The following is a 26,226-nucleotide window of genomic DNA, read 5'->3' as shown; positions in this document are numbered from 1 at the left end:
TCTTGGTGATCCCACTTTGATGGTAATTCTGTTTTCCTGAATAAGGATGAGCATGAAGCAAAGAGAAGGAAGGTGACTTGTTCAAACCTGCTCCTGGTATAATAATATAAAAACTCATTCAGCTCCTATTCCATCAGGTCTGGTGGGAAAGGTGAGGTTAGTGAAAGGAAGTCACAAGTGAAGAAAAAGTAAGGTTAACCAAAGCTGAGCAGGGTATCACAATGTGGACAAAGGAAATAATGATAAATAAATAAATAAATAAATATTAGAGTTTTACAATTTAGGTTTTTATTGTCAGTATTTATCTTTAGAATTTTAGTATGCCCATAGTAATTTTGTTGATTACTGCTATGTATGTATATTAGCTGAAGTAAACCCAAATCAGTTTGAAGTTAAACTGGAATTAGTTAGTAACACTAATGGAAGCTCACTCAAAATTTCTCAGTCCAGAAAGTCTACTTGCTTTAAAAGTGTTGAAAGGTATAGTCATGCATGGATAAACTACTCATTAAAAAACTCATGCTAAAATGATATACTCAAATTCAGTGAATTTGCTTCTTTGAAAAGACTGCACTACACTTTCTTCTACCTTTTAATTCAGTTACCAAAAGTAAGAAAGGTACCCATGGCTTCCTATCTGTCCTTCCAGTTCTTTCCCTGTTAGCCATTGGCAGTTTTATTCTTAGGTTATTTTCAAACCAATATTTTTTTTTTACTGGTTAAACTTTGAAATCAAAAAAGGCCATCAGTTGTTACTAAGATATTCTCATTTCCACAGTTACAATCCACAATTTTCAGTCTCCAGTAATTGTTATCATAAAGGATCTTGGTAGTTTTGTGATATGTTGTGTGTTGGAACAGGGTGAATATGATTTTATGAATGAAACATTAAAACAAAATTTTAATAGTATATTATGGAGCTTTGAAATATTGTGATTTTTATTAAATTATTGTGAATCGTAGAGACATCATTTATGAGCAGTTTCACTTTCTTCATTACAGCTGTTTTTCAAAAATTAACACGAATAATCTAATGCCTCCAGAAAAAGAATGGCTCTTTGAATATTTGTCTCAGGCTTTGAATTGCAAAATGAGACATTCCAATCTCATCTTTTTTTGTTTCCTCATCTCTATTTCTATCTAACACACATTATCTCTGTTTGAATTAGGTTAATCTTTAATGAACAGAAAGTAGCAAAAAAAAATGGCATATAAAATCATGATTCTGAATATTTAACCAATATTGCTTTATTCTTGAATATTGTGAGCCTAACTTGCACAGCCTCTCACTTGATGGTGGTGTATGTTTTATGATTTGGGCACTCAGGTTTGCTGAGGTCTGTCTGTACTCAGTAGGTCATGAAGGCATTGAGCTAATTTCTGTAGGACTGCACATCTGCTCTAATTCCTGGTCACTTATTTCCTGAATGGCACTGCTTTCATGAATCAGGGCTTTTAGTCTGAGGAAATAAGCAGTGCGGTTGTTTTACACAAACACCAAGATTCATCATGGTAATTGAGTTGTTAAATTCTTTTGAAGTTGCACAGACTCATAAGTGCTGTTTAAAATTCAGCTTTTTCATATTTTGCTGAAGTAGAGTGTGCATGAATATGGAGGCTTGAAAGCTGTGAAAAATACAGCTTTGCTTTCTTTGTTTGAAAAGTACACACTGTAACAAATACCTCTTAGTCATCCTAATATTGTTCATAATAATGTAATGTTTCACCCACTAAGTCCTAACTTCGGCCCACAGAAAAATGCAGCTGCGGATAATTTAATCTTTGTACTTATTTATTTGAACAGGAAATAGAAGGAAAAAGATTGAAAAATATACAATACATATATGCTAGGTATTTTTGCAGAGTTTACTGTGATTGAGGTGGTTCTTTAAACTATCATTATTATTATTATTTTGTTCTTGTAGTTGGTTACACAACTGATGACTTACGGTTTATCTGGCAGTCTGGAGATCCTGTACAGCTAGAGAAAATTGCTCTGCCTCAGTTTGATATTAAAAAGGAAGATATTGAATATGGTAACTGTACCAAGTATTACAAAGGCACAGGTAGGTAATATAAGTGATTTCCTTGGTAAAAAAACCTCTAAGCTTCCTTCAATTACTGTTTATAGTTAATGGTTAATATTCCAGTCCACGCCTTACATTTCCTGGGATAAAATAGATTATTTTAAACTAATGAGTGGTTCATATAATGGTAAGTTTAATATGTGAACATTACAAACTAGTTCAAATGTAGAAATATCCAAGTTGAAGAAGAGATTAAATGTTTGTCTTGGCTTTGCTTACATATATCGTAATCTTACTACCATTTTATTTCTATAGTCCTAAGAGCTGTTTATGCTTGTAAATATCAAACTTTTCTCAAAGAATCATGCCAGTTGCAGCAAAGTGGGCAAATTTTGATTTTCTGGTTAGACTTTTTTTCCATAAGTGGATAGTACTAGAGTGTAATTCCAAATGCTTCACCCTGCGGGTTCTTCCTTTCTCTAAATGTTCTGGAAATTCCATTGTTTTTGAAAGCTGCTTGCAATCCTCAGCCCTCTATTTATTTTTTCCTATGACTATTTTTCTAATGTGGGCACAAATTTTTCCAATGGTTTCTGTACTCTGCTTTTAATGTTTTACCTTTTCCACCTTGGTTGATTCCTGCCTACAAGGATATCCAAACTACTTGTGCTGTGGCAACCACAAGACTTTCTACAAGAACATCTGTATTTTAGCCAGTGCTTTTATATCATGGGAATAAATCTTCCACCATAATTCAATTGGGAAGTCTGTGGTGCTGCACTTTGTCAGGACCCTGAAAGTTTCTTGCTGCCTATTCACCTGGAGTGAAGGGTCTGTTACTTGCAGTTGCTCCTGTGGGAGATTCCAAGCCTGGTGAGATCTCAGCCTTAGCAGATCTCAGAGTTAAGAATTTAATTTGAAAAGACAACGAAAAAAAAGTGGACTTTGGTTTTTAACTGAAAAATGAGTGAGATCTCAGCCTAAGAACATAATTCAGACTCTCAGGTGATTTATAGTTTGTGAATAATTTAAAATTAGCTCTCTTCAGGAAAATTCTGATTTTTTGAAAGCATATCCAGCAGCTAGAAGGGATTGAATTCAGGATATGATAAAACCTTACTCAGCACTGAGAAAAATATTTTGTTCCTAATTATAAAATGAAATTACTGAAAAAAGTAGTCCATAAAGTAGTGAAAAACTAAAGGAATGGATCTTGCATTTCCCAAATGAAATTCATACAAATGGGAAAAGTGTAAAACTTATATTCTATTGTGATTATTTTGAGGTGTGCCCTAAATCTGAAAGTAAATGTCTAAAAAATCTTTAGATATTTCAGGTATTTTTTGGAACCTTAAAGAAAAATATTTAAGAATTATGCACAAAGAGAATCAGTGGTGTTCTCTCAAGTTTCACAACGTGTGACCACAACTGACATGGTGCAGAGTGTTCAGTAAAATATTCACGTACCGTGTGTGTGTGCTTTGAACATTAGAGAAAGAACATGGGAGAATGATTTTGGATAGTTTTTACTATTCTTTTATTGCAAATCCATTCTGTTAAGATTCTCCATTTAATCTCATGACCAAAACCAGAATTAATATTTCAGTAATGTGAGTTGAATATTTAGTACTCTGAAGTATTTCTAAAGGCTGTTTTCAATGCTCCATTTTTTTATTTACTTGAAAATTTTTATGCTGAAAGTATTTTTAAAAAAAACCAGATTTTACACACAGAGCTAAATAATTTTGTCAGATAATCAAGGGAAGTTTTGCATCAAGGAGCAGATTTTCAAAATTATGGCTTATGTAGGAGTTCCCTAACAATTGCAAAGTCCCTTAATCTTTACTGCCTATTTCTGTCAACTGATCATACCTACCTATGTTGAAACAGGGTCAGCAAATCTGGGCTGCTTTTGTAGCAATACACTGAATATTTATATTTGCAAATTTCCTGCTATTCATCAATTTTATGACAGATCAAATAGGTCCTTTTGAGCTGAATGGTGAGGGCAATAGATACTATACTCTGTCTGATGAAATATTATTCAAATGAAGGAATGCAGCATGCATTTCCTACATAACACAAACAAATAATGATTTTGAAGGTCATCCCTCATTTGAAAACAAAACCTAAAAGTGTCTGGAATACATTCATAAATTATAGAGAGAAAATTTTTCAGCCAACTGATGACTGAAGATGATAGAATGAACTATAAAATACAGTATAGTGTCTTCTACACAAGGATGTTTGTTGTTAATGTTTTATAGTTTTGGTTTTTGGTGTTTGTATGCCCAAACAGCATTTTTACCATGACGTATCATTGTACAGCACTTAACTGATACAATATGGAAGGTAAATAGAGAACTTTTTGACACATTCTATCTTCTAAATAAGTTTCTTACCAACTGGATTGATAAATACAGCCTGATTTGAATTTTGAAGTTGTTGTAATATAACATAGGAATGCCTTTTTCTTGTGATAGAATAATTTTTGAAGTTTTCAGATTTTTTCCAACACTGTTGTGTTACTATTGACATAAAAATTCCAGTTCTTCTAATTGAGTGAAAATATGGACAGAAATTATTTTCTGATTGCCAGATTTCTTGATACATTTATCTCCAGAAAAATGTCTAGTAACTGCAATTTTCTTTTGTGTTGAATTCATCTTAAACATCTTCTGAAATTTGTATGCTTTAGATCTTTGTTTTAAAATATTTGATATATTATTCCTTGTTTAAAAAATTTGCAGTTTTTCTCGAGTCTTTTTAAAAATGTCTGTAGCAATTTTAGAAGTCATTTTTACCAGCTTTCAGTACTGGGGAAATCTCTGGTTAGGGTCACATTCAGAACACCTCTAATATTTCTTAATTCATCTTTTGCACTAATTAATGCTAAATAGGATTTTCAGATGAACTTAAGCTAGTAGGACTGCTGGACTCCATCGGTTTTAGCTGGACTGCACCTTGAAGCCAGCATCAAGCTGGGAGTCACTTCAGCCTCCTGCTGCTTTGAAAAGTGGAAGGGCTCCTTACAGAGCACAGAGTAACGCAGCCTAACCACACTTGGTGCTTAAGTAGATCTGTGTTTTGAATTTTTTTTTTCAAATTAAACTCTTTATCTGTGTAAGGAAAATCAAAGCATTAAACTTTTGCTCTTAAGCAGAAAAAGACCTGGAAGATATGGATCAGAGGTTCACCTGCAAAGCACATTAAACATTAATGCGTTTATTTCTTTAAAGGTTATTACACTTGTGTAGAAGTAATCTTCACTTTAAGAAGACAAGTCGGATTTTACATGATGGGTGTTTATGCTCCTACACTGCTAATTGTTGTTCTATCCTGGCTGTCATTTTGGATCAATCCTGATGCAAGTGCTGCAAGAGTCCCACTGGGTAACCTGCATTTTCACATACTGTCACAATCCACTGTAACACCATTGAGCCATTCTCAGTTGCTTTGTCTACATGGCACTGGACCCTGAAAGCAACTTCACTTCCATTATCTGCTCATCATTTGCACTGAAATCTGCTCATTCCAAGTCCTGTAAACTCCCCTTGGCATTAAGACTTCACTTGGTAGCAGTTCCAGCATTTGGGTAACAAACACACTGTCTCCACTCCTCTCAGTCTGGACAAATCTAATCCATCTATGCACAGGTGATGCTGCAAACACTGGCAATATGCAGTTTACAGGAATTTGAATATTTGAATAATAAGTAAGAAAGCAGAATGATAAGTAAGGCTCTAAATAGCTACCTTTTGGAGAAGTCTTTCTGAAGATAATAGTAACGATATTTGGAAAAGAGCTAAAATTCCTGTTACCTGAGTGGCTTTATTTTGTTAGAGACTCACTTCACAACAGTATTTCAAGCTCGTGCAGTCATGCTCAGCATAACACAGTAGGCAAGCCCTTCATTTATTATGAAATAAGAGGAAACAGACTTTATAGTAACAATATTATCCTGTCTAATCGGGTACACAGGACTACAACTCTGGCATGGCCAAATCTGATGACCCCAAGAGTTCAGTGATGTGCAGAGCCAGGCTCTTGCATCCTGATACTTCTCCTATTTGGATTCCATTTCCCATGTTCTGGCCTCCCAAGGCTCCTGTTTTCCCTAGTACTCCGTCTTAGCCAAGTCCATACTTTCCAAATCTTTGCCGTGTCCCAGGAGGTTTAGTGCCCCTGTTTCCAATGCCCCAGTGGTGCAGTTTCAGAATCCCTCCAGATGCTTGCCTTGGTCAGAAATCTCTTACCCACACTGGAACCACCACTCCCCCACAGGATATGACTCCGTGAAGCCTTTTTTTCCTTTTTTTTTCCTTTTGACCTTTAAAAATAGTTACTTGGGAAGGTGTCTCAATCTGTATTACTTTCATGGCAAGTAACAAATAAAATCTTTTATCTTGAAAAGTTAAAAGGTTGTATTACATAATGCGAAGCTTTAAGAGAACATTTGAAGACAAAAAGGGTGGGGAAAATGTAACATGCATTAAATTAAGAAGAATGGAAAAGGAACTGGAAAACTAGAATCAAAACCAAGCTGTACTACCAATTTTATAATCCCGTGCTTCAAACAGTGAACCAGATGGGGTTATTAAAGATATATTAGATTTATAAGATTCTTAGCATAGATTTAAGTAACATGGACATCTTTGTAACTAAATATGCATGCTTATTTATTGTTCATTTATTTCGTTCATTGTAAGTGTTTGTTGGCTTCTTTCATGTATTAGCGTTTCTGAAATAATGAATTTTCAAAGATACTAGCCATTGGCCAGGCTATGTGACTTTTCCTTACTCCCCAGAAAAGCAAAAAACCTCTAAACTTGACACCTCCTTAATTGAGTCAGTATTTAGAATGACAGTTATTAACACTGTCACTGGGGTAAGATTCATCTTTCTCCAGTTTCAGGAGAGCAACAAACCAATTCTTCTACTGACATCCTTGAGATCCTCGACCTTGAAATATAAAAAGATTAACATTTGTGTGTCACGTAAATGACATTAGCCCCAAGGAGGTGTACCAGTGGCTAGTTACAGGTCTGATTAGATGAGAAGTTACTTCAGATCTTTCAGTTTTGTGCTCCTCACACATATTTGAACCTTAGGTTTTGGATTGTGAGAAGTAGGTGCCTACTGCAGCTGCTGCCAGAAGTGCAGCTTACAGCTCTGGTACTAGGCTCTCCGAGGCCATGGCAACATTCATCAGCCAGCAAATGTTTGCTGAATAAAATATTTCTGTGCTTCTGTCTCACTTTATTGTTACCTTGAAAACCTAGAAGTTTCTTGAACTCTGAGTGTGAGTCTTCCATTGTAGGAATCCATACAAAAAGAAAATAATTAGCTGCTGGTCACCGTGACCTCAGTTGCTCTACTGAATATGCTAATAAAAGCTTCACAAAATCTTTTCAGCTAGAGTTTATAAGTTAGTTCTGTAGAATTTAATCCAATATTGCAAGCTGTAGTATTTTACCATCTAAAAAGTGGATTTAGAAATGTTTTTGGCACCAAACATGATAATAACTATCACATATTAAGACAATAAATGCTTTAAAGGCATTAGGAAAAAAATACTATATCCAAGACATTGAGCCAGTCCATGTTATTGGCTAATTTGGTTATTGAGAAGGATAGAAGCTGCCCTTCAGCAGTCAAGCATAGCCATGCATGGTACTTGGTACAGTACACTCTTAGAGGACAAACAGCATACTGGACACAGGCAAATGTGTCCTAGAGGACACATATTAAGAGGCAGTATGGCCTTTTTTTTACTTGTTAATGCAGTTCCTTGAGATCCATAATTTGTGTTCATCCCCAGTCTGCAGGTGTTGGTAAGTGAAAATAAATAAATATATTTATATATATATATATATAATTTTTTTTTTTAAGAGAAGCATTCTATGCTCTCTTTTTATCTGTATGTGAATGTTTGTATGTGAATGCTTCAGATACAGTAGATGACAAGTAAGCCAGAGTGTACAGTGAGGATTCAGTTCAGTATTTGCGGTATCATTCTGTTCTGAGATAACACATCTGGTCATTCTTTATTATCCCCATGGACGAAAAATCCATCTTTGCAGTGATACATTGATACTACTCATTTCTAAATTAAGCATCACAAAATTTTATGGTTTAAAATTGCATGAGTGTAAACGTTTCTTTATACTTCAGTGTTCTAAGAGCTAGTGAATTGTCCATTTGAGATTAATGCTAAATAAAGTATCATATCAATCTTAATAAAGTCCAAATGGGAACAGTATCTAAAGAATATGTTGTTTGTGGTCAAGTAGAAATGAATATTTTCATAGGCCAGTACAGATAGTTTCATTTTAATTTATGTTTTCACATCCTCAGTTACTTAAAATGGATCTGAAGGAAATCATCTATCTATGAATGAAAAAAAAAAATTATGCAGTATAAGAAACATAGTTGAGACTAACTGAATATCTCCTTTTGGCCAACATTTTTTATAGACATCAATTCTGTTTCATTAAGTTCCCAGTCATAAATAAAGATTTTTATCATTAACATTCACAAAACCAAAATGGGACATTTTGAACTTGGAGATTGAACTAAGTTTTCCCCACATGACAGCTGTTTCTAAAGTTAGCTTCTTCCAAATGTAGCTGTTCATGCTACTATTTTCAAAGGAGCCTGTGAGATATCTTTCTTTGGGGTCAAGCTTTATTTTGTCTCTTGTGATATGAATCCTGTGTTGATGGTGATATTTGGAAGCCTTGTTAGGGAAAATGTTTGGTGAAATCCATGACGAGTGTGACCTTTTCACATGTGGGCTTTTTTCATGATGAGGGCTTCATGAAATGCCCTTTATCTAGAAAGCTTCCTCTATATCCTTGAAGCTCAAATAGGGAATGATTGTAGACCCGCAGTCACCTCCACTTTTTCATCTTCTCAGTGAATTGGGAACAAAGACTTTTTGATTTGCTCATACAGTTTTGCTCTTCAGCAAAAACTTCCCTTTCATCTAAGGTCTGAATATCACACTTGTGAACAGGTCATTCAGAGAATCGCTCCTGCTATGGCACAATTTAGACTTCTGGGACAATGCTAGTCTAATTTAAAGGACTTGGAGTCTTTTGGCTAAAGTGTCATATTTCTCTTCCACCTTCCCAGAATCAGATGCACATTGTAAGATAAGTCTTTGGAAAGCCCATTTCCCAACTGTGTGATGTATGATGGGACAAGGAAACCATAACAAGCAGTTTAGCTTCACGGATTTGCTTCTCTGTTTATAGAACTAATATAATCATTATTATTAATTCATCATTAAGTGCATTATCCTACCTAAGTGTTTAACTTGTTCATTAGCTGAAGGCATGTGCACTTTGTACACCTGCTACACTGACTACATTGTGAAGTCCCATTCACTGTTACAGAACATCATTCACGATTGTCTGTTTCAGAGGAAGAGCACAGCCAGTGTCATTAAAGGGAAGTTTTCTTATTCAATATATTGTTTTCTCTTTTTGTAGGTATTTTCTCAGTGCTCAGCTTGGCATCTGAATGTACCACTCTTGCTGCTGAACTTCCCAAAGTGTCTTACGTGAAGGCCTTAGATGTCTGGCTGATTGTTTGCCTTCTCTTTGGGTTTGCATCCCTTGTGGAATATGCTGTGGTTCAGGTAATGCTAAACAATCCAAAGAGAATTGAAGCTGAAAAAGCAAAGATTGCCAAGGCAGAACAAGCTGAAGGGAAGGGTGGAAATGCTGCCAAGAAGAACACTGTGAATGGCACAGGGACTCCTGTTCACATCAGCACTTTACAGGTAGGAGCTGCAAAGCTTTGTATGCAAAATCAGCATTCTTCTCTATTAGCCTAATTCCAGGAATATTCTGTTTGTAATAATTTTGAATAGTGCTTAATCTTGGAAAGGGCCAAGACATTAAAAACATGCTGGTAATTAATGGCTAGCAATCTGACTAGTTGGTCCGTAGTGATTTGGGGTCAGAAGTTCTAAGTGAAAAATTTGTCTTTTAATATTGTAGCACCATGGTTGCTGCGTAGCTTCAGGTAAATAAAGTAGCAAGCAGCTTTACTGTTGCTGTTTTTCTCGTAATAAATAGCAGCTGTCAAACTGTAACTACTCAGAGGACAGAACTCTCAGATAGTATTTCCTGGGAGCATACTAAAATAACATCCAGCTTGTTGGTTTCCCTGGGATGGCCACAGCTGCACTGCATTGCATGCCTATGAAGCCAAGAATCCAGAAGTTCTGGCATTTGTAGACAAAAGATCAGTCTGTTTGTATCAAACACTTCCTGCATTTCTTGTGTTGACAGATGGACTTTATGTGTAAATCAGTCAGATTTCACTATATGGTTAAAGATGACATGTACGTCTTCACTCGGGCCAAAATTTTCCATCATGTTGCAGAATTCCTGATATTTTAGAAGTCCCTGTTTGTGCTCCAAGAGTTATCAGACATCCCAGCCCAACTGCCTTCAGTCCTAAGTGATATTTACTTGACATTTATTGTGCGGAAGAAAATACATTATTTGACAACATGTTTAGTATGAATTTGGCTTGTCCTTTTCAATGGCTCAGCAATTCTGTTGTATAAAAGAAAGCTATTAGGCTAGATCCTAATAGTGGTATAAGTGGTAATATTGGTGCACTGTGACTACAATTTTTTCTTGCAAGAAGGAGTAGTTTACGCAAGAATTGCTGAAATCCTGTCGTAGTATCAAGCTGGAATTGACCCATAACTAATTTCCCCCAGTCCAGAAGAGCTGCAGGTATTGCAGAACAGTGCACTTTACTACCATAACTCTCATCTGGTAGAAAATTCTTCAGGGAATATCTTGGTAGGCAACTAGTTTCAGCTTAGTGTAACCCCATGACTGCTTTGACTTGTATCACGAGTAATTCCCCAAGCCCGGGCAACATGAGAACTGAGTATAAAGAAAATGCCGCCACCGTGGTTTTACTTTCCCTGAACTGAATGCGTAAATTTTGTGTTCAGTAATCTGCAGGTCCCAAATTCAGCTGTTTCTTCTGACAGAGTAGTTGCAAAATTCCAGGAGAGCAGCATATAATATATTTTTCCTAATTTCAGTACTTAAAAAGTGTTAAGTGTTCAGTTTGATCAATTACAAGTTTAACAAAAAATGACAATTCTTCAGTAGTGTGAACAAAATTAACTGCTAAATTGCAAGTGAAATTAAATTTTAAAATTGCAAAATAAACCCCCTCTGATTCTCCTTGGTATGCATACCCTCTAAGGTATATGCCATTGTCATATCCATGTGGAAACAAAATTATCTATTGTCATCTCTGTTGTACTTTTGTCTTTTCATTTTTTCAAAGAAGGCACTGGTATACAGTGTGTTTTAAGACTTAGAAGGGGAATCATTATCCACAGAAGTTCAGCAGTGTTCCCTATGAATGGTGTCTAGCAGTAGGCTGAAGGAGTTTAGAATCCAGAATTCAGTCTACCCTCTTGGAGAATCTCCCCTCCATGATCTTGAAATGTCAGCCTCAGCTTCTCATGTTTGACTTGCATTTTCAGTGTCTTCCCAGTATGTTAATGAGAGACCTTTAACATTGTGGTAGCTTCTGATGATCATTCTGGTAGCTTCTGATGATCTTTATACAGTGATATACCAAAAGCTTATTTGCCAAGACACAGTGGAAATAGGTATTTCTTGCTGTAAAAGTTGGTCATGTGACTGAGTGGTCATGGCTAATGATCCAGCTTGAATTAATCCAGCTGCTTTGAAACACAACCTACCAGAGGAAACATATCCTGGGCTGGTAATTTCTGGGATGATGACCAGGCTGAGATAGAAAAAGGTTCCAGACAAATGAATCATTTGACATCAGGATGTGGTACGACAGTGATGCTAGATTTTATCTATTTGAAAGCTATAAAACTGCCTAGCTGAAAACGCCCTCTCTGAACCTGCTACTGCATAGGAGTACTTTGAAAGTTCTCGACCCTGGAAAAACCTGTACTAAAGTCCTAAATCAGAACAGGTGTAAATCTTTTGGTAGCTCTGATTTCTAATCCAAACCTAGGCCTGCCCCACAAAATTTGGATTGCTCCCATACAGGCCTAGTAATGATCAAGTAGGGAATGCATTTGTCATATGGAAAATATGCGAGGGAGAGAAACATTAGAGAAGCAGGTAATGGAAAAAAACTGTATGTTGAAAGGCATAAAGAATATGAAACAAAAAGAGGCCAGAGTGCTGTCCCAGAACTTCAGGAGCTGTTTCTCATCAGGGTCATGTAGGATTGTGTGGGAGGCAAGAGCAAATACTTTGCTAAATGTCTGGAAAGACTTAGGTGGCCCAGTGAAACTTTAGCAGAAAAGGATGACTTTTCACTTTAGGAGAAAAGGATGACTTATAACTGCACCCCTGAAAAAAGTATATGTCCTATAGAAATGTTTAAGGATGTTCTTTTTCCACATAGGAGGTGTTATTCAGGCAAAAGTGACTGAGGGTGTAGCTGGAAATGTCAGCATAGCTAGGCTTGAAACAGTGGATAGACCAGATGGGACTTGAAGGTAAAGCCAAGAGAAAAGACATGGAAGCAGAAAACTCCAAGTGGGGGGAAATAGACAGCATGAATAATTGCATTTATAAATGTTTCTCCTGTCTAAATTAAGTTTTTATATATTATGGAACATTAACTGAATGATGCTGATACATATCTGTAAGTTATCAGAGGGGAGTCAAATTTAAAAAGAGAAGTTACTTTATTTCACTTTAAAATGCCCCTGATCCTGATGCCATGGCAATTTGTGTTCCCTGAGCAGCAAATTGTGCACTTGCTGCTTTTGTAGTGTTGCAGCAGGGATGTCTCTGCAGGAGATTTGGGGAAAGGGGGTGCACGTAAGGTACACAGGAGTTGCTGGTTTGAGATCCTTGGTGTGAGGAGGATCAGAGGGAAGCAGGTGGGGTGATCAGGCATCCCTTGTTCCAGTCTTCGTGGAACAACTTGTTTTCATGTGCTTGCTCCATTTGTGAAAGTTAAAATGGCATCTGGTTTGGAGACTTGGCATATTTGATTTTAGTAAAAAAAAACCGTAACAAAACCTCATGATAATCCCTAAAAATACAAGCAGCTATTGATCCATTTTTCTGGAGTAAAGGGATAAACTTTTCAGTGTATCCTAAATAGTAAAAGCTTAATGTAATTCATAATTGCAGGCTAGGAGAAGAGATCCCCTGTAACAGAACCTGCAAGGGTCCACTGAAAGTTTTCAGCAGAAAGCACTTTTGTCACTGTGTCAATAAGTCAGTGATCATGACCAATAATCACCAACAGTGACAGTGAAGATGGCAGGGTGAAAAGAGTGCTCATAATTTTCCAATCACTCAAAGATGGAGAAAGGCTTCCATGGATGTATAGCTGCTTCACCAGATCCTGGGAACTGGGTGATGTAAAAGCTGCATGTTGCTAGCATACACCAACCCCTCAAGTCCAAACTTTATGAGTCATGCTCCCTCCAACAAAATCCCTTGAAATGTCAGTGCCATTTTAAACTCAGAGGTTTATCAATATGACTCTCTGATTAAAGTCAAGTGGTCTGTCTGTCAAGATCACCCTGAATCTGTAGGGAAAAGAAGAGAAAATAAGCACTTCTGATGTGTTTTTCTAGGAGAAGCAGTGGCTATGCACTTACAGGCAAAAAGCCATGAGAAAATACAGCTTGGCTCCCTTAGCTCATAGCGGCTGCAAGTAGATGCTGTTCTAAGCAGAGGAGAAAATTATGCAATCTGGTGATAACTGCTTGCACTGGCTTTTTATTGGGAATCCTCAGCAGGAGTTTGCATGTGTTTCCTAGCAATGAAACATCATACAGTGAGAAAAACAAGCAAAAAGGGAAATGTTTTTAAGATGAATTTTTTTTTTTTTTTTTTTTTTTTTTTTTTTTTGCTTTCATTGCTGACGTGATTACAGTGAGAGATTGCACTGTTAACTATAAAAACACCCCTCGGTTTGAAAAGTCACATTTTCATCAAGGCCATTTATAGAAGCCGTCCCCCACAGATAATGTGCTAACGACTGGAGAGAACATTTGCTAAAAGAATGGTTCTGGCAGATGATGAATAGCACTATGCAAGTGGTGGTAATAGCTCTAATGCCAGTTATTTTTAAAAAGAAGTGGTGCTATTGCTTGCTTTATCTTGTCAGAGTCGCATCTAGGCTCTGAAACCTGAGATGGGTTATGTTCACCTCTACTGAGTTATAATGTACTTGACCACTGGTGGTGACCTGTGGTGACCTAGTCTTCCCAGGTTTTTTCCCCTCAAGTGGCACTCCAGACTCAATTTTTTTTTATTGTAGAACCACCAAAAACCCAGCTTATATTTTACCTTGTACACAAAACCACAGGCTGCAGCCTATTTTAATAGTTCTTGACAGCATTTCAGGTACAGATTAGGTACTTTCTGCTCCAGTGACTCCCGTATTCATCCTTGGAGATAATTCAAAACATGACTGTAAAAAGGCCCCGAGCAGTCTGCTTTGAGCCGAGGGTTGGACTAGATGATCTCCAGAAGTCCCTGCCAACCTCAGTTTTGCCATAATAGTGTGATATTTTATGGATTAATATTTTTTGTCCTGTACTTGCAAGGAATATTTGGAATGTTGTAGCATATTCCTGCTGAGCTGCTCCAGAAAATATACTCAGTGTGAATACTGACTAATGCTAAACAATCATTACTTTATTGATGATCTACATCTATCATTGTGGCAAGAGAAGACCCCAAAACAAGTGCAAGAGAGATGAATAACAGAGCTTGTTAAAAAACTCCTCCTTGGTCCTGTATGGAAGCCCCTTACAGAACTGGCAGCACTGGGGACAGATCTGCATGCCAACAGGAGGTTGGGGGCGCAGCAGCAGAGGTGGTTTTGTGGCCAGGAGGATGTGCTGTGTAGGGCAGGGAATGCAGCACTACAGTGGGGAAGCTCTTCAGCCTGAGGGACACGTGCTGAGCTTGAGAAGCTGCCAGTGCTGTAGCGTGTTTGAAGCCTTGCTAGGAGATATGGACAATATGCTTCTGCTCTCAAAAATGATGGCTTTTATGTTACAGTCCATCCTGATGGATAAAGAGGACTTGATCACCAGATGAACAGTCAATTGAGAAGGATCTTTATTCTACTTGCACAAAATAAATTTAATTGAGTCCCTGGTATTTTTGGTGCTATGAAAGGTCAGATTTCACAGATTTGAGAACTCTCTAATCCTGATGGAAGAATTTAAACAAAAAGTGTGAATGGTACTGGTGAGCTAATAATGTTCATACCAGAAGTAAAGCTATACTAATTTAAGAAAAACCCCAAAACCAAACAAACAGCACAACTGAAAACAAATTCCCCAAAGATTTAAAACTAACTCAGCTTCAAGCATTTCTCTTCTTCTCACTGGCAAATGGGAGGTGATAGCAATTAATATAAGCTGAACTTAATGAAATAATTGTGTAAGTAAGAAAAGAGATACATGCTCTAGCATAACTGAGGGCAATAGGAAGTTACTTTGCATATAAAAAGTATTCTTGTAAAAAGAATAATGATACTATACTAGGTAGAGGTGCTGTAAATATCAAGAATTAACTGAAAAGAGAAAAGCATTGAACAAATATTCTGCTCTGTGTCTGGGTAAAAGCCAGATATATTCAATCTGTGGATGAAATAGTTCTCATTCACAGTAGCTGATGAGAATGTTAAACAGTCACTATTAAAGTTAGACATTTTACAATTGAGATTTCAACATATGTTTATAAAAGTTGCATCTAGAATTTTTTAACAGAGCTGGCCAGTGAGTGCTGTTGAAAATTAATGTTGATTTTTTTTAAGAAATCCTTTAAATCTGGGAAGATTTCAGAATACAGCATGAAGCTAACTTTGTGCCGGCACTTTTACAAGCTAAGTGGCATAACATGAATAATTATAAGCCTGACATCAATCAGTGGAGAATACTGCATAGCTTACAGGGCGCTGACTAATAATTACTGTTTGTAAGTATTAATTATCTTTAATATTACTCATAATTCAGCCCCATGTTAGCTAATAAATGGGTCAGTGAAATTAAAGTTGGTCTGTGTGGTTTTTGATTTAATCAAATGGAATAAAACTTTTTAAAGTATTGTCAATTAAGTTGACAGAGGCAATGATGCAAAAGTAAGAAACACTTTGAGAACGTTTTTCTTGGCTTCGTATATCAGCCTGGTTACATCATCTGAATTATGCAAAACCGAGGTTAAGTTTGTTACCAACTCTATGTACCAACAGTTAATCAGACTAACTATAGTCATGCCTCGTGTCTGAATAATGAAGCCAGATAAATTCAGATTAGAAATAAAGTACATATGTTTCTGAGGAACAAGGTCATGGAAAAAATTCTCCATCCTGGATGTTTTTAAAGGAAAATCTAGTGTAACTAGTTTGGGCAGTAAATGTGGAAAGTGAGGAGGAGCACCAGAAGCAGCAGAGGCAGAGCTGGGGAGTTAGTTGCTCCTCCCTGCCAGCCTTCATGCATAGGCAGCACTTATTCTTTCATCTCTTTCCCCATTTTCTTCTCACATTGTTCCCCTGATTCTGCAACCAAAGGCGTTCTGCAGAGGCACATGTGCTGCAGCTCTGGAGCAGCAGCAGGTGCTGAGCTTGGCAGCGAGCACCAGTCAGCCTGAATTTTTTAAAAGGTGAGAAAGGACCATCACAAGGGACTTTATGGATGGATTCTAGGAGGCATTTTTAGCTACTTCTGAGCTGTTCATCAAAAGACAGGTGTTCTGTCCATCCTACCAAATCCAGACAAAGAGGTCCAGTCCTGAAAGAAACAGGGAGCTAGGTCTGTGTTTCAGGCCAAACTCCAAGAGCTGTCACCTTCCTGTGCTCTCCTTGGCCACCCAAAATCCATGCCAGATGGACAAGGAGTGGCTGCCCAACTCACTCGGGAATGCAGGGTGTCCCTACACTATCCCAGAAGCCTTCCCTTCCCAAACAGCTGCTCCCCATCCCCTGCTGGGGGAAAGCCATAAATCTGGTGGAAGCATCCTGGGGGTTGGGTCTGGCCCACAGGTTATGATGCTGGGGCAGGATAAGGCAAATGATGTCAAATACTTTCTGTGTCAGAATGAATTCAAAAGGATATAACATTTAACATTTTACTTTTCTTTACACATCTTCAGTGTAGTACTCTAAAATCAAGTCCTAAGGTATTTTTTGTACCTAAAAGGTTCCTGTAGCCTTTGGTAAGTTTTTTGTGCAGTAGATGTGGAAAGTGAGGAGGAGCAGAGGCATTGTTAGGATTATTGTTAGGCTTCTAGCACAAACCAAGACAAAATGAATAAAAAGCAGATAATCATATATATTTTTTTAATTACCTCACATTGTTTAGGGAAAGCTGTGGGTCAACTGGAGTGAATTTAGATTAAAACAACAGAAACATTGGAGAGTTGAAGAGATACATGAGAAAAAAATTAAAAATATGTTTAGGCAGCAGCTGAGTGTAGTAAATAGAGGAATGTCAGATTTGTAAAGCCAAGGAAATGGATGAAATTATTTTCAAAAGTAACATATGCTTATTAAAGAAAAATTTGGGCCAGGTTGCTCATACAAGGAAAAATGTGTCACCCTGATAAATCAGTATTCCAGCTGACACTGAACTGAGCAGAGCTCTGTGTGAACATGCCGTGAAAGTTCTCTGCTTATAAGGCAGAGGTGACCTAGAATCCACTCTCAGTCCTGAATGGGAATGAGAACCGACTTGTAACAGCCTTTAGGGGACCACTCTAGATACTGCAGTTGGATCAGGAGTATTCTGTGCTACAAATGAGAGAACTTAGGCTACAATTAGTGTCACTGAATTTTACAGGATGTTGCTGGTAGTATGAGGAATGGACTACAAGTTTTCAAATCCAAAAGGAGGCCTATAATTTCATACAGGATTCTATTTCTTCTAGTGGCCTTACTAAATCTTGCTAAATTTGACCACGAAAAAATCCAATATTCTGGTGACTCTTCAGTTAACATGCACCCCAGTCCTGCAAGCTCACTTTTCATTGTACAAGGGTCTGCTTTATATCTTTGTTACCTATGTCACTGGGTATGATTTGATTAGAAGGAATGTCTCAGATCAGTGAGTAACAGCATCCTGTCACCCAGGGTCATATAATCAAATCATGTTTATCTGTGTCTTAGTCACCACCTTACTAGACGGTTTGCCCCACTACTCCAGTAATGAACACTGTTGTAGGCTGCCAGGTCTTTGAGGACTGGGAGACAGTTGCAAGAAATTTCTATGTATAGTTTTGTTTTACCATCAGGAAACACCTATCTTGTTTTTCTTTTTTATAACCTGGAATCTTGATTTTGTGATGGTTTAGGAATGGTTTTCTCCAGTTTAGTACTCCCACTAAAACCACGCACTGCTCCACCTCCTTGCTCCAAGCGGAGGCATAAAAGGTAAAGATCATGGTTTTAGATAAGAAAAATTTACTGAAAATGGCAATGAGATAAAAAATGAGCAGTTAACAGCAATAATATTAATAAAAAATGTGTAAGAAAAATGATTCACACAGAAAAATTCTCTGACAGTAGACAATACTGGATGGCTCTCTCTGAATGTTTTGTCAACCAGAAGGAATGACTTTGGGCCGGAAGAGAATCCCTTTTCCCACCTCTGGCAATGACAGGAGATGATACAGAATAACTTCTGTGCCCTGGCCATGCCTCCTCCTGGCTACTGCAAAAGTTAACCCTCTCCTGGCTGAAACCAGGACAAACCTGCACCTCCATTTAATGCATCGGTTTCAAAATGTACTGCTTTCATGAGAAATAGAGCCCTGACAAATTTGGGAAGGTGTATCCACTTTATTTCTGAACGAATAGCACCATGCTTCTCTTCCACCTTGCACTAGAATCAACTTTGTCAATAACGGGAGTAAAAGCCCCACTCAAAGTTTAAGTCTCTTCCTGACTGCCTCAGTTCCTTCCATGCAGGATAAGTTGTCACTGTAATAGGGAAGCTAATAATATTCTTCAGAATATTTTTCATTCATCCATAAACCTGGTACTGTGTTTTATGACACTATTATTATTATTTTAGTAGTTACATAATATGATCATGCAAATACCCCAAACTATTAGCCAAAACCTGCAGAAAAACAGAGGTGGAGAGAGGTGAGGGTAAAATACCTGAGAGAGTTGTGGAGGAGAGACAGCTTAATGGGTGGAAGGGATGGGCAGCTTTTGGAATAACTGAGTTTTAGTGGACCAGTGGCTCCAGGAAGCCTTAGTGAAACTTATGTCAGTTGCCCATGGGTATAGCCTGATTTGTGAAGTAGCATATTTTAAACTAATGCTCAGGTTAGATATGTGAACGAATTCATAGACTGAATTCTTTTTTTTTCTTTTTTTTCCTCTGCTTTCCTGAGTAGTCCAATTGAAGTGAAAGTTTGGAAGGGGTTTGCCCAAGTCACAAAGCACAGTGCCTTGCAAGTAGTCTCTAAATCACTTCAAGCTCCCTGAACAGTGTGGGATTGGTTCTCCTAGAGATTGTTGAATGTGTTGATTGCAGAGTGTTGAATCTGAAATAAAAACTTTATAAGATCCAAGGAAAGGAATATAGGAACCTTTTGTCTCCACAGAAAAAAAGGTATTGCTTGACCCTCAACAGCATTAAAGGAGCTATAGGAAACACAAGAACTCTGTTGTTTGATTTAGATTTCATAGTTAAACATTTCTGCAGTGCTGAGAACAATGTTACATCTGTATTACCCGTCTTTAGAGAGGCACTAAGCTCCACAGGTACTAACAAAATGCTTCTCACCATGCAAATTGGTCACCCTAGGATGGGGTATAGGATTCTGACCTGGTAACTCTTTGGAACCAGAACAAACTTAAATAATTGCATCAAACATTGAATTTTAGGGCAAATTCTGATTATGGGTTTCAGAGCTCGGAAAAATGCAAGTATTGAATAGTATCAGGCCTGCAGGTTCATCAGCACAGAATCAATATCCAAAAATACCCCCCACAAAAATGTCCTCCCCCTTCTATCATCTTAAAATGAAAGAGTCTAACTATAGCAGATTGCAGAGCATGAGGCACCTTGTGCATGAAAAATTACAAAATTACGAATGTTTGAATTAGTTGATATGATTGACTGATCATCCTTAAGTACTTTATAACGTAACCATTCCACAAACTAGTCTGAGGTAATGCATCCCTATCAACAGGTAATTTCCTCTATGTTTGTTTGCAATGTTCTTTAACAGCTGCATGAAGTTTGCTAATGAGTTGCGGTGAGTCGATCATGATTCCCCTCACTCTTTATTTCATAGGTTGGTGAGACCAGATGCAAAAAAGTTTGCACCTCGAAATCTGATCTGAGGTCCAATGATTTCAGCATCGTTGGAAGCTTGCCAAGGGATTTTGAATTATCAAATTATGACTGTTATGGGAAGCCCATTGAAGTCAACAATGGGCTCGGGAAATCTCAAGCCAAGAACAACAAGAAGCCTCCTCCTCCCAAGCCTGTCATCCCATCAGCAGCAAAGAGAATCGATCTTTATGCAAGAGCACTGTTTCCTTTTTGCTTCTTGTTCTTCAACGTCATATACTGGTCCATATATTTATGATAAATCTTTTATTTATTTTTTCATATATGTAAAATATAGCCCATTTCATTATCCCTTCCCAGTCATGAAGGCCACTGTGTGAAATTATTTGCATTTGCAAAGCAATATGTTGCATCTTGATGCCGTGCGATTGTACTGAACATATGGCATCTGAAATTTGAATGAAAGCATGACACTGCAATGTCTGTGCTCTGACCAACTTTGTATATACATGTACAGCATACATCCTGCTTTAGGAATATATATGAAGGACAATGCCTACTACATTATAAAGCTGAATAACGCTCTTCAGTTATTAGTAACATGCAGAAATTTAAAGTGTTTCTGACAATGAAACTGATGTGCACGTTGAGTATTATTAAAATCAGTATTCTAGTAAATGTAGTATTTAACAGCTTTTCTGCTGACTTCCAGAAGAAAAAGAAACACCCACCAAACATCTTGTTCTTGTATAATTTCAGCTGGCACTGTTGAAGAAAAAGCTAAGGTGTAATTATTATTATTTAGACTTTGTAAGTGAAGGCAGCATCAAGTAAGCAGATCTTGTCTAGGTGGAAAAATAAAGATCAGAGAGCTACTAGTTTTTTAAAATCAGCTCATTTAAGAAAAAAACCTCAACAACTGTATCCATGAACAAGGCACAGTTAAGTGTGTTAGAATATGCTGGAAATAAAACATTGGGGCAAATTTTAACTGCTGTTTCTTTAGGCACAAACTAGATACAGTACATAAAAAACAAACAGGCCACTTTCTAGACTAAAGGTACCAGGAGTTTTGGAGAGGCATCACAAGATGCAGCTCAGTATCAGGGGTTTTTTTTATACATTTTTTACATCAGTTTGTCCTCTGGCTCAACTTCTATAGCATCTGGCAAGCCTGAAGTATGTGTAAGTCACAATTTTTTTTGTTGCATTGGACACTTACTTGATTTGTTTTGTTTATCCCCTTGAAAACTCTCATTTTAAACAAACCAGTTGTCAAGACGAAATCCCATTTTCACCAATAATTATACCTTTTCTGTTTGTGTGCTAGCCAGCATGTAGCCACCAGTAGCAGTGAAAATGTGTCCTCTCATGAGCCCTGGTGTGCCTATGTGTTAATTAATGACTGCCCTCACCAGCTCATTGATCTGGCTACTGTGTTTTGGAGAATAAAGTCCTATTCATGAAATAGTTCTGATAGGAGATTGTTTTCCATTTTCCAGAGGAAACTCTGGCATGGAGACTACCTTAACATGAGCTCCTTGGTGTGCTTAGGACAGGAGCTGTGATCTCCTGTGGATGCCAGGGTACATCCCTTCATAAGGGTGAGTCATGAGAAGAAATGTGGCCACAAGAAAGCTGCATGTAGGTAGGCGTGAGAGTAGAGTGTGTTTCCTGAGAACAGGGAGTTGGCCTCAGCCCGTGAGAGTATGCCATACACATCTCTGCTGGTAGGGATGGAGTACCACAGCTAGTTACAAAATGAAAATAAGGCATCTCTCACTAACTTTGCAGTTCATGAATGGAAATCTGGACTGTTGGCCCCTCATAGACTAGGAAAGGACTGGTTTAAATACATGAATCCTTCCATAGTGTGGAAAGAAACAATTCCACTTTTGCTACATTTCTGGCATATCCAGAATGTGTTGAGCTAATGCAGGCCACAGGTGGACTGTTGGATCACTTGGGAGTAGCCTGCAACAAGAATATTGTCCACATACAGCGATCCTGCACAACCAAAAGGTCAAAAGTGGGAATGTCAGAGGAGCAATGGCATGCCACACCCACTTCACTGGACATCTGGTATACCTGCACACTCAGAGCTTTTTCAAACCACTGCCACTTTGTGATCAACAGGCTGGCTGCAGAACTCATGTTTGGGTGGAAGAGATCTGCTCTTGACAGTATGGTCACATACACTCCACCAGCTACCTGGGCACTGTCGCATGGAGGTTTCAGGCAGCCTCTCTACCAAGTGGCCACAGTTTGTCCTTTGGATTTCTTTCTGATCCAAGGAAATGGAAGGCAAATCTCAGATGTTATTGACCTGCGTTGAATAGGGGCTGAGGGAAATGATATCTTTAAGATCTAGTTCAAAGTTTTAATATTTCTGTTAGTTGAAGGTAATTGCAAAATTGTGAGAGACTCTAAGAAGCAATGAGGATAAATTGGAAGAGAAGAAAGATGGGAGGGGGAACTTTTATACATACAGAATGGTATATTTATAGACATTATTTATTCTCATACTTGTATTTTTTCTTACAGTACTGGAAGGCAAAAAAATAATTATCTTGTGTTGAAAATTATATGAATTTTGGAAGATTATTTTCTTGTTATAACTCTTATTAAATGATTTATCTGTAATTAATGTCCACATTCTATCTGTAAAATCTCAATTATAGATTTTATTGTTAAATTAATCTTTGTTCCTTCTTGCTTTCCTGCTTACTTGATGACTTTTGTGTTTTATCATAAAGCGCTTAATCAATAATACACTGTAATTGCTTTCCAACTCACACAAAGAGAAGCAAAAGGAGTGCATGTTGTTCAGATAAAGGTTATTTGTTCATTACAGCACAAAAGCTAAGGATAGAAGCTAAGTTTAACAGCAAATTTGAAACTAAATTTAAAATGAAACCAAGCATGAGCTATAAAGTATTAATTTTCCTTTTACTTGCACTAGATAATATTGCAGTATTTGTATTATTTTGGAATATATTAGCCAATGTCCTACTGAGTAGAAATAATTGATTTTTTTAATTTTTCTTCTTTCTACTAAAGGTCATCAAGAGTTTTGCATGTAATCTCACATTATGGTCCACCAGCACCCTCTAGTTGTAAAATTCAGCCTGTTGACTGATTTCCAGAATAGGGTGCAAATATAAAACTGTATAGGCAAAATAGTTAATTATAATATGAAAGAAAAAAATTACTAAATTAAAAATAAATGGGCACAAAATCGATGTACAGCTGTAGCAATTTTCCATGCAGTTAAAATTTAAAAGTATTGAAATGAAGACGTTCAAGCAGTACCAAAAGTGAGGTTCATGAAGTGCAGCTTAGTAACTCCATTAACTAGTCATGATGTCTAAACAAACTACATGACAGCAAAATCTGGTTTTGTGGGAGAGCCCATCTGTGTTTCAGCTGACATTTACTTCAAGTTCTGCTGTTAACTGGTAGGAGAGTTACAAATTTTTGTTCTAGCCTGAAGAGAAACCTTGGTATTTTCTTGGTTCTTAATAATTGAGGGGTAGTATTCAAGTAGCTAATCCTGTTCTTTTAAAATATCATCACCCTTTAGATCTATTTCTACATTTTTTTTTCAGGACTTTAGAACAAATTCAAGCACTGCATCAGGAATTTCCATGGAGATTATTTAATTAATTTCTCAACTGCATCTACAAATTTAAGGTAGGCAGTAAGTAAGGATGTAATTTGAAAAGTGTATCAGCTGATATGCATTAATTCCCTGTAGTACACAGCTCATGTTTGACACGCAGTTTTAGGAGCAGCTCTTCAGTGTGTAATGGCACCTCCTCTTTTCTTCACTTAATTCTGTCTGAGATGGTGTATATGAGCAGTTGGTCTTTTGAGGAAAGGAATTTATTTTTTTAAGTGCAGTGTACAGAAGATTGACCACATGGAAACACTGCCAAGCAGCTTTCATTCTTCAAAGTCTTAAGATTAATTTGGACCTGTTAACAGGGTAAAGGAAGATGTCTTTGGTGCCCTATTACCCATTAAAGAGAAAGCAGCAACACTGCCTTCTGGGTTAGTGTCAATGACCACAGTGATTGATCTGGCTGTATGATCTCTGAAAGGAAATGCACTTACAAGTAATCTTTATTTAAAAATAGTTGACTCTAAAGAGAGACAACACCTTACTTAAGCAGTCTGTTACAGCTGTTAAGGGAATCTCTTAAGAGACATTATAATACATTTATAATACAGACCATGGTCTCTGCTACAATTAAAGCAGCTTTTCCTTACAGTTACTGGGGGATTGTGATGGGGGTGTTTATAGAATAGCTAGCATTGAATTATTTATTTCCAAGGGAGTGCAACCTGAATATATGCAGTGTCAAGTGATTTTTCAGGCTATTGAGATATCGTAGTGCTGCAATGAGTACAAAGGAGGTGTGTAGTAGATAAGGGAATGAGAGGACACTGTTACTTGATGCTTTCGTGTACTAATTCCAGGATTTGAGAAGGTAATGTGGAAAGAAATTCAGATACAGATAAATTGAATAATTGTTTGTGTCAACAGTTTAATTTGTGTCTTGAAATTTGCTTTGTATATAAATGAGTTACCTTCTTTTTTTATTACTATCAGGAGTTAATAAAAAACCAGGAAAATTAAGCTCATCTGTGCTGCCCAAAAGATAAGGAAAATAATTCTTTTCATATTAAGCTCTACACCTATGTAAAGAGTGGAATATAAAGCAAAATTTGAGGACATAAATTCCTCATCATTGTGGTTTTGTCTGTGCCATTGTATCAAATCAGTCACAAACAATCTGGGCTGCTTGCAGCACTCGCTTGCATTTTGCCTTACTCAAGAAAGTTGCCCACCCCTGTACTCCCCCTGCACCTGTCCTCCTTCCATCAGTGGAAATGGTGCCAACAGACTTTTAAAATAAAGGTTACCTGGATGTTTTGAAATCCTTCTGAAAGCCCTTCATTGTTATGATTATATCTCTGCTGCAGTCACTAAAATGTCTGCAGCTAGTGCAGGCTTATCCAAATTAGCCTTAAACTGGCTGTTGTGGGGAGGGCTGGTAACCATCACCATGGTGACAGTGAGCTGTGCCTGGGAAGCCTACCTGCTGGCTAGGGCAGGAAAAAATATCCTTGGAGTTCACCCCCACAAAGCTTTGTGCTGCCTTGGCTGCTGTTTAAAGTTAGCTCATGTGGGTGTTTGTCAGCCCGTGCCTGTGAACTGTAGGTGTGTGCTGGGTGACGCACTGTGTGCTAGCACAGAGAGATCCTTCCTACGGCTGATGGGAGAGATGGCACTGTAAAATATTCTCTCCACTGCTCTTGATCACCTACAGGATTTCTGACATTTTTAATTTTGTGTACTAACAGGAGCATTCGGTGGCAGTGGCAAGGAAATGCGAGTTTGCTTTTTTCCTGAACCAATGCTCGTGTAAATGAATGAGTTGGATTTGCCCACCTGAGCATGAATGAGGTTTCCTCCTCAGTCTAGGCCACAAGACTGTCCCTCTTATGAGCCATTGTGTCTAAAGTCCCTACCTCTAGCAGTGGATATTAGATCACAATCTTTTGAACATATAATAAGACTGAAAAAACTAGTGAGACTAATAAGAATGAGACTGTAAAAGTCTTTTTGGCTTCCTGGTTGTCCATGCAGGTCAACCTTAATTTTGAGGGGCACTGACTGCTTTTCAGCATGGGATTTCTCAACATGTCAGTGCTTGCCAGGTTCTGGAGACCAGCATTCACTGACTTCCTACTAGCAGGGGAGGTATTTGAGGGGCCTTCAAGTTTGTTAGTCAACTCATCTTTTGAGTATTAAGATAAATCCAAAGCTGCCTGGCACCACCATTACCTGTCACACAGAGGCAGCAGGTA

At 37.6% G+C, this 26,226-nt stretch overlaps 1 protein-coding gene across 2 annotated transcripts in view; it reads left to right on the top strand.

Moving 5' to 3' along the window:
• GLRB (glycine receptor beta) overlaps positions 1-23,048 on the top strand; it is a 49,527-nt gene extending 26,479 nt beyond the window's left edge. For both annotated transcript variants that reach the window (XM_066186077.1, XM_066186078.1), the window contains 4 exons: positions 1,926-2,066; positions 5,267-5,419; positions 9,524-9,816; positions 20,351-23,048. In XM_066186077.1, the coding sequence (XP_066042174.1) occupies positions 1,926-2,066; positions 5,267-5,419; positions 9,524-9,816; positions 20,351-20,647 (884 nt within the window). In that variant the 3' untranslated portion in view covers positions 20,648-23,048. The remainder of the gene's footprint in view (positions 1-1,925; positions 2,067-5,266; positions 5,420-9,523; positions 9,817-20,350) is intronic.
• Positions 23,049-26,226: the final 3,178 nt, after the last annotated feature.

This window comes from Chamaea fasciata, unplaced genomic scaffold (assembly GCF_029207755.1).
Source record: "Chamaea fasciata isolate MVZ Bird 193981 ecotype frontalis unplaced genomic scaffold, bChaFas1.0.hap1 SCAF_6, whole genome shotgun sequence".
Classification (NCBI taxonomy): Eukaryota; Metazoa; Chordata; class Aves; order Passeriformes; family Sylviidae; genus Chamaea; species Chamaea fasciata.
This window is presented reverse-complemented; position numbering and strand designations above follow the sequence as displayed.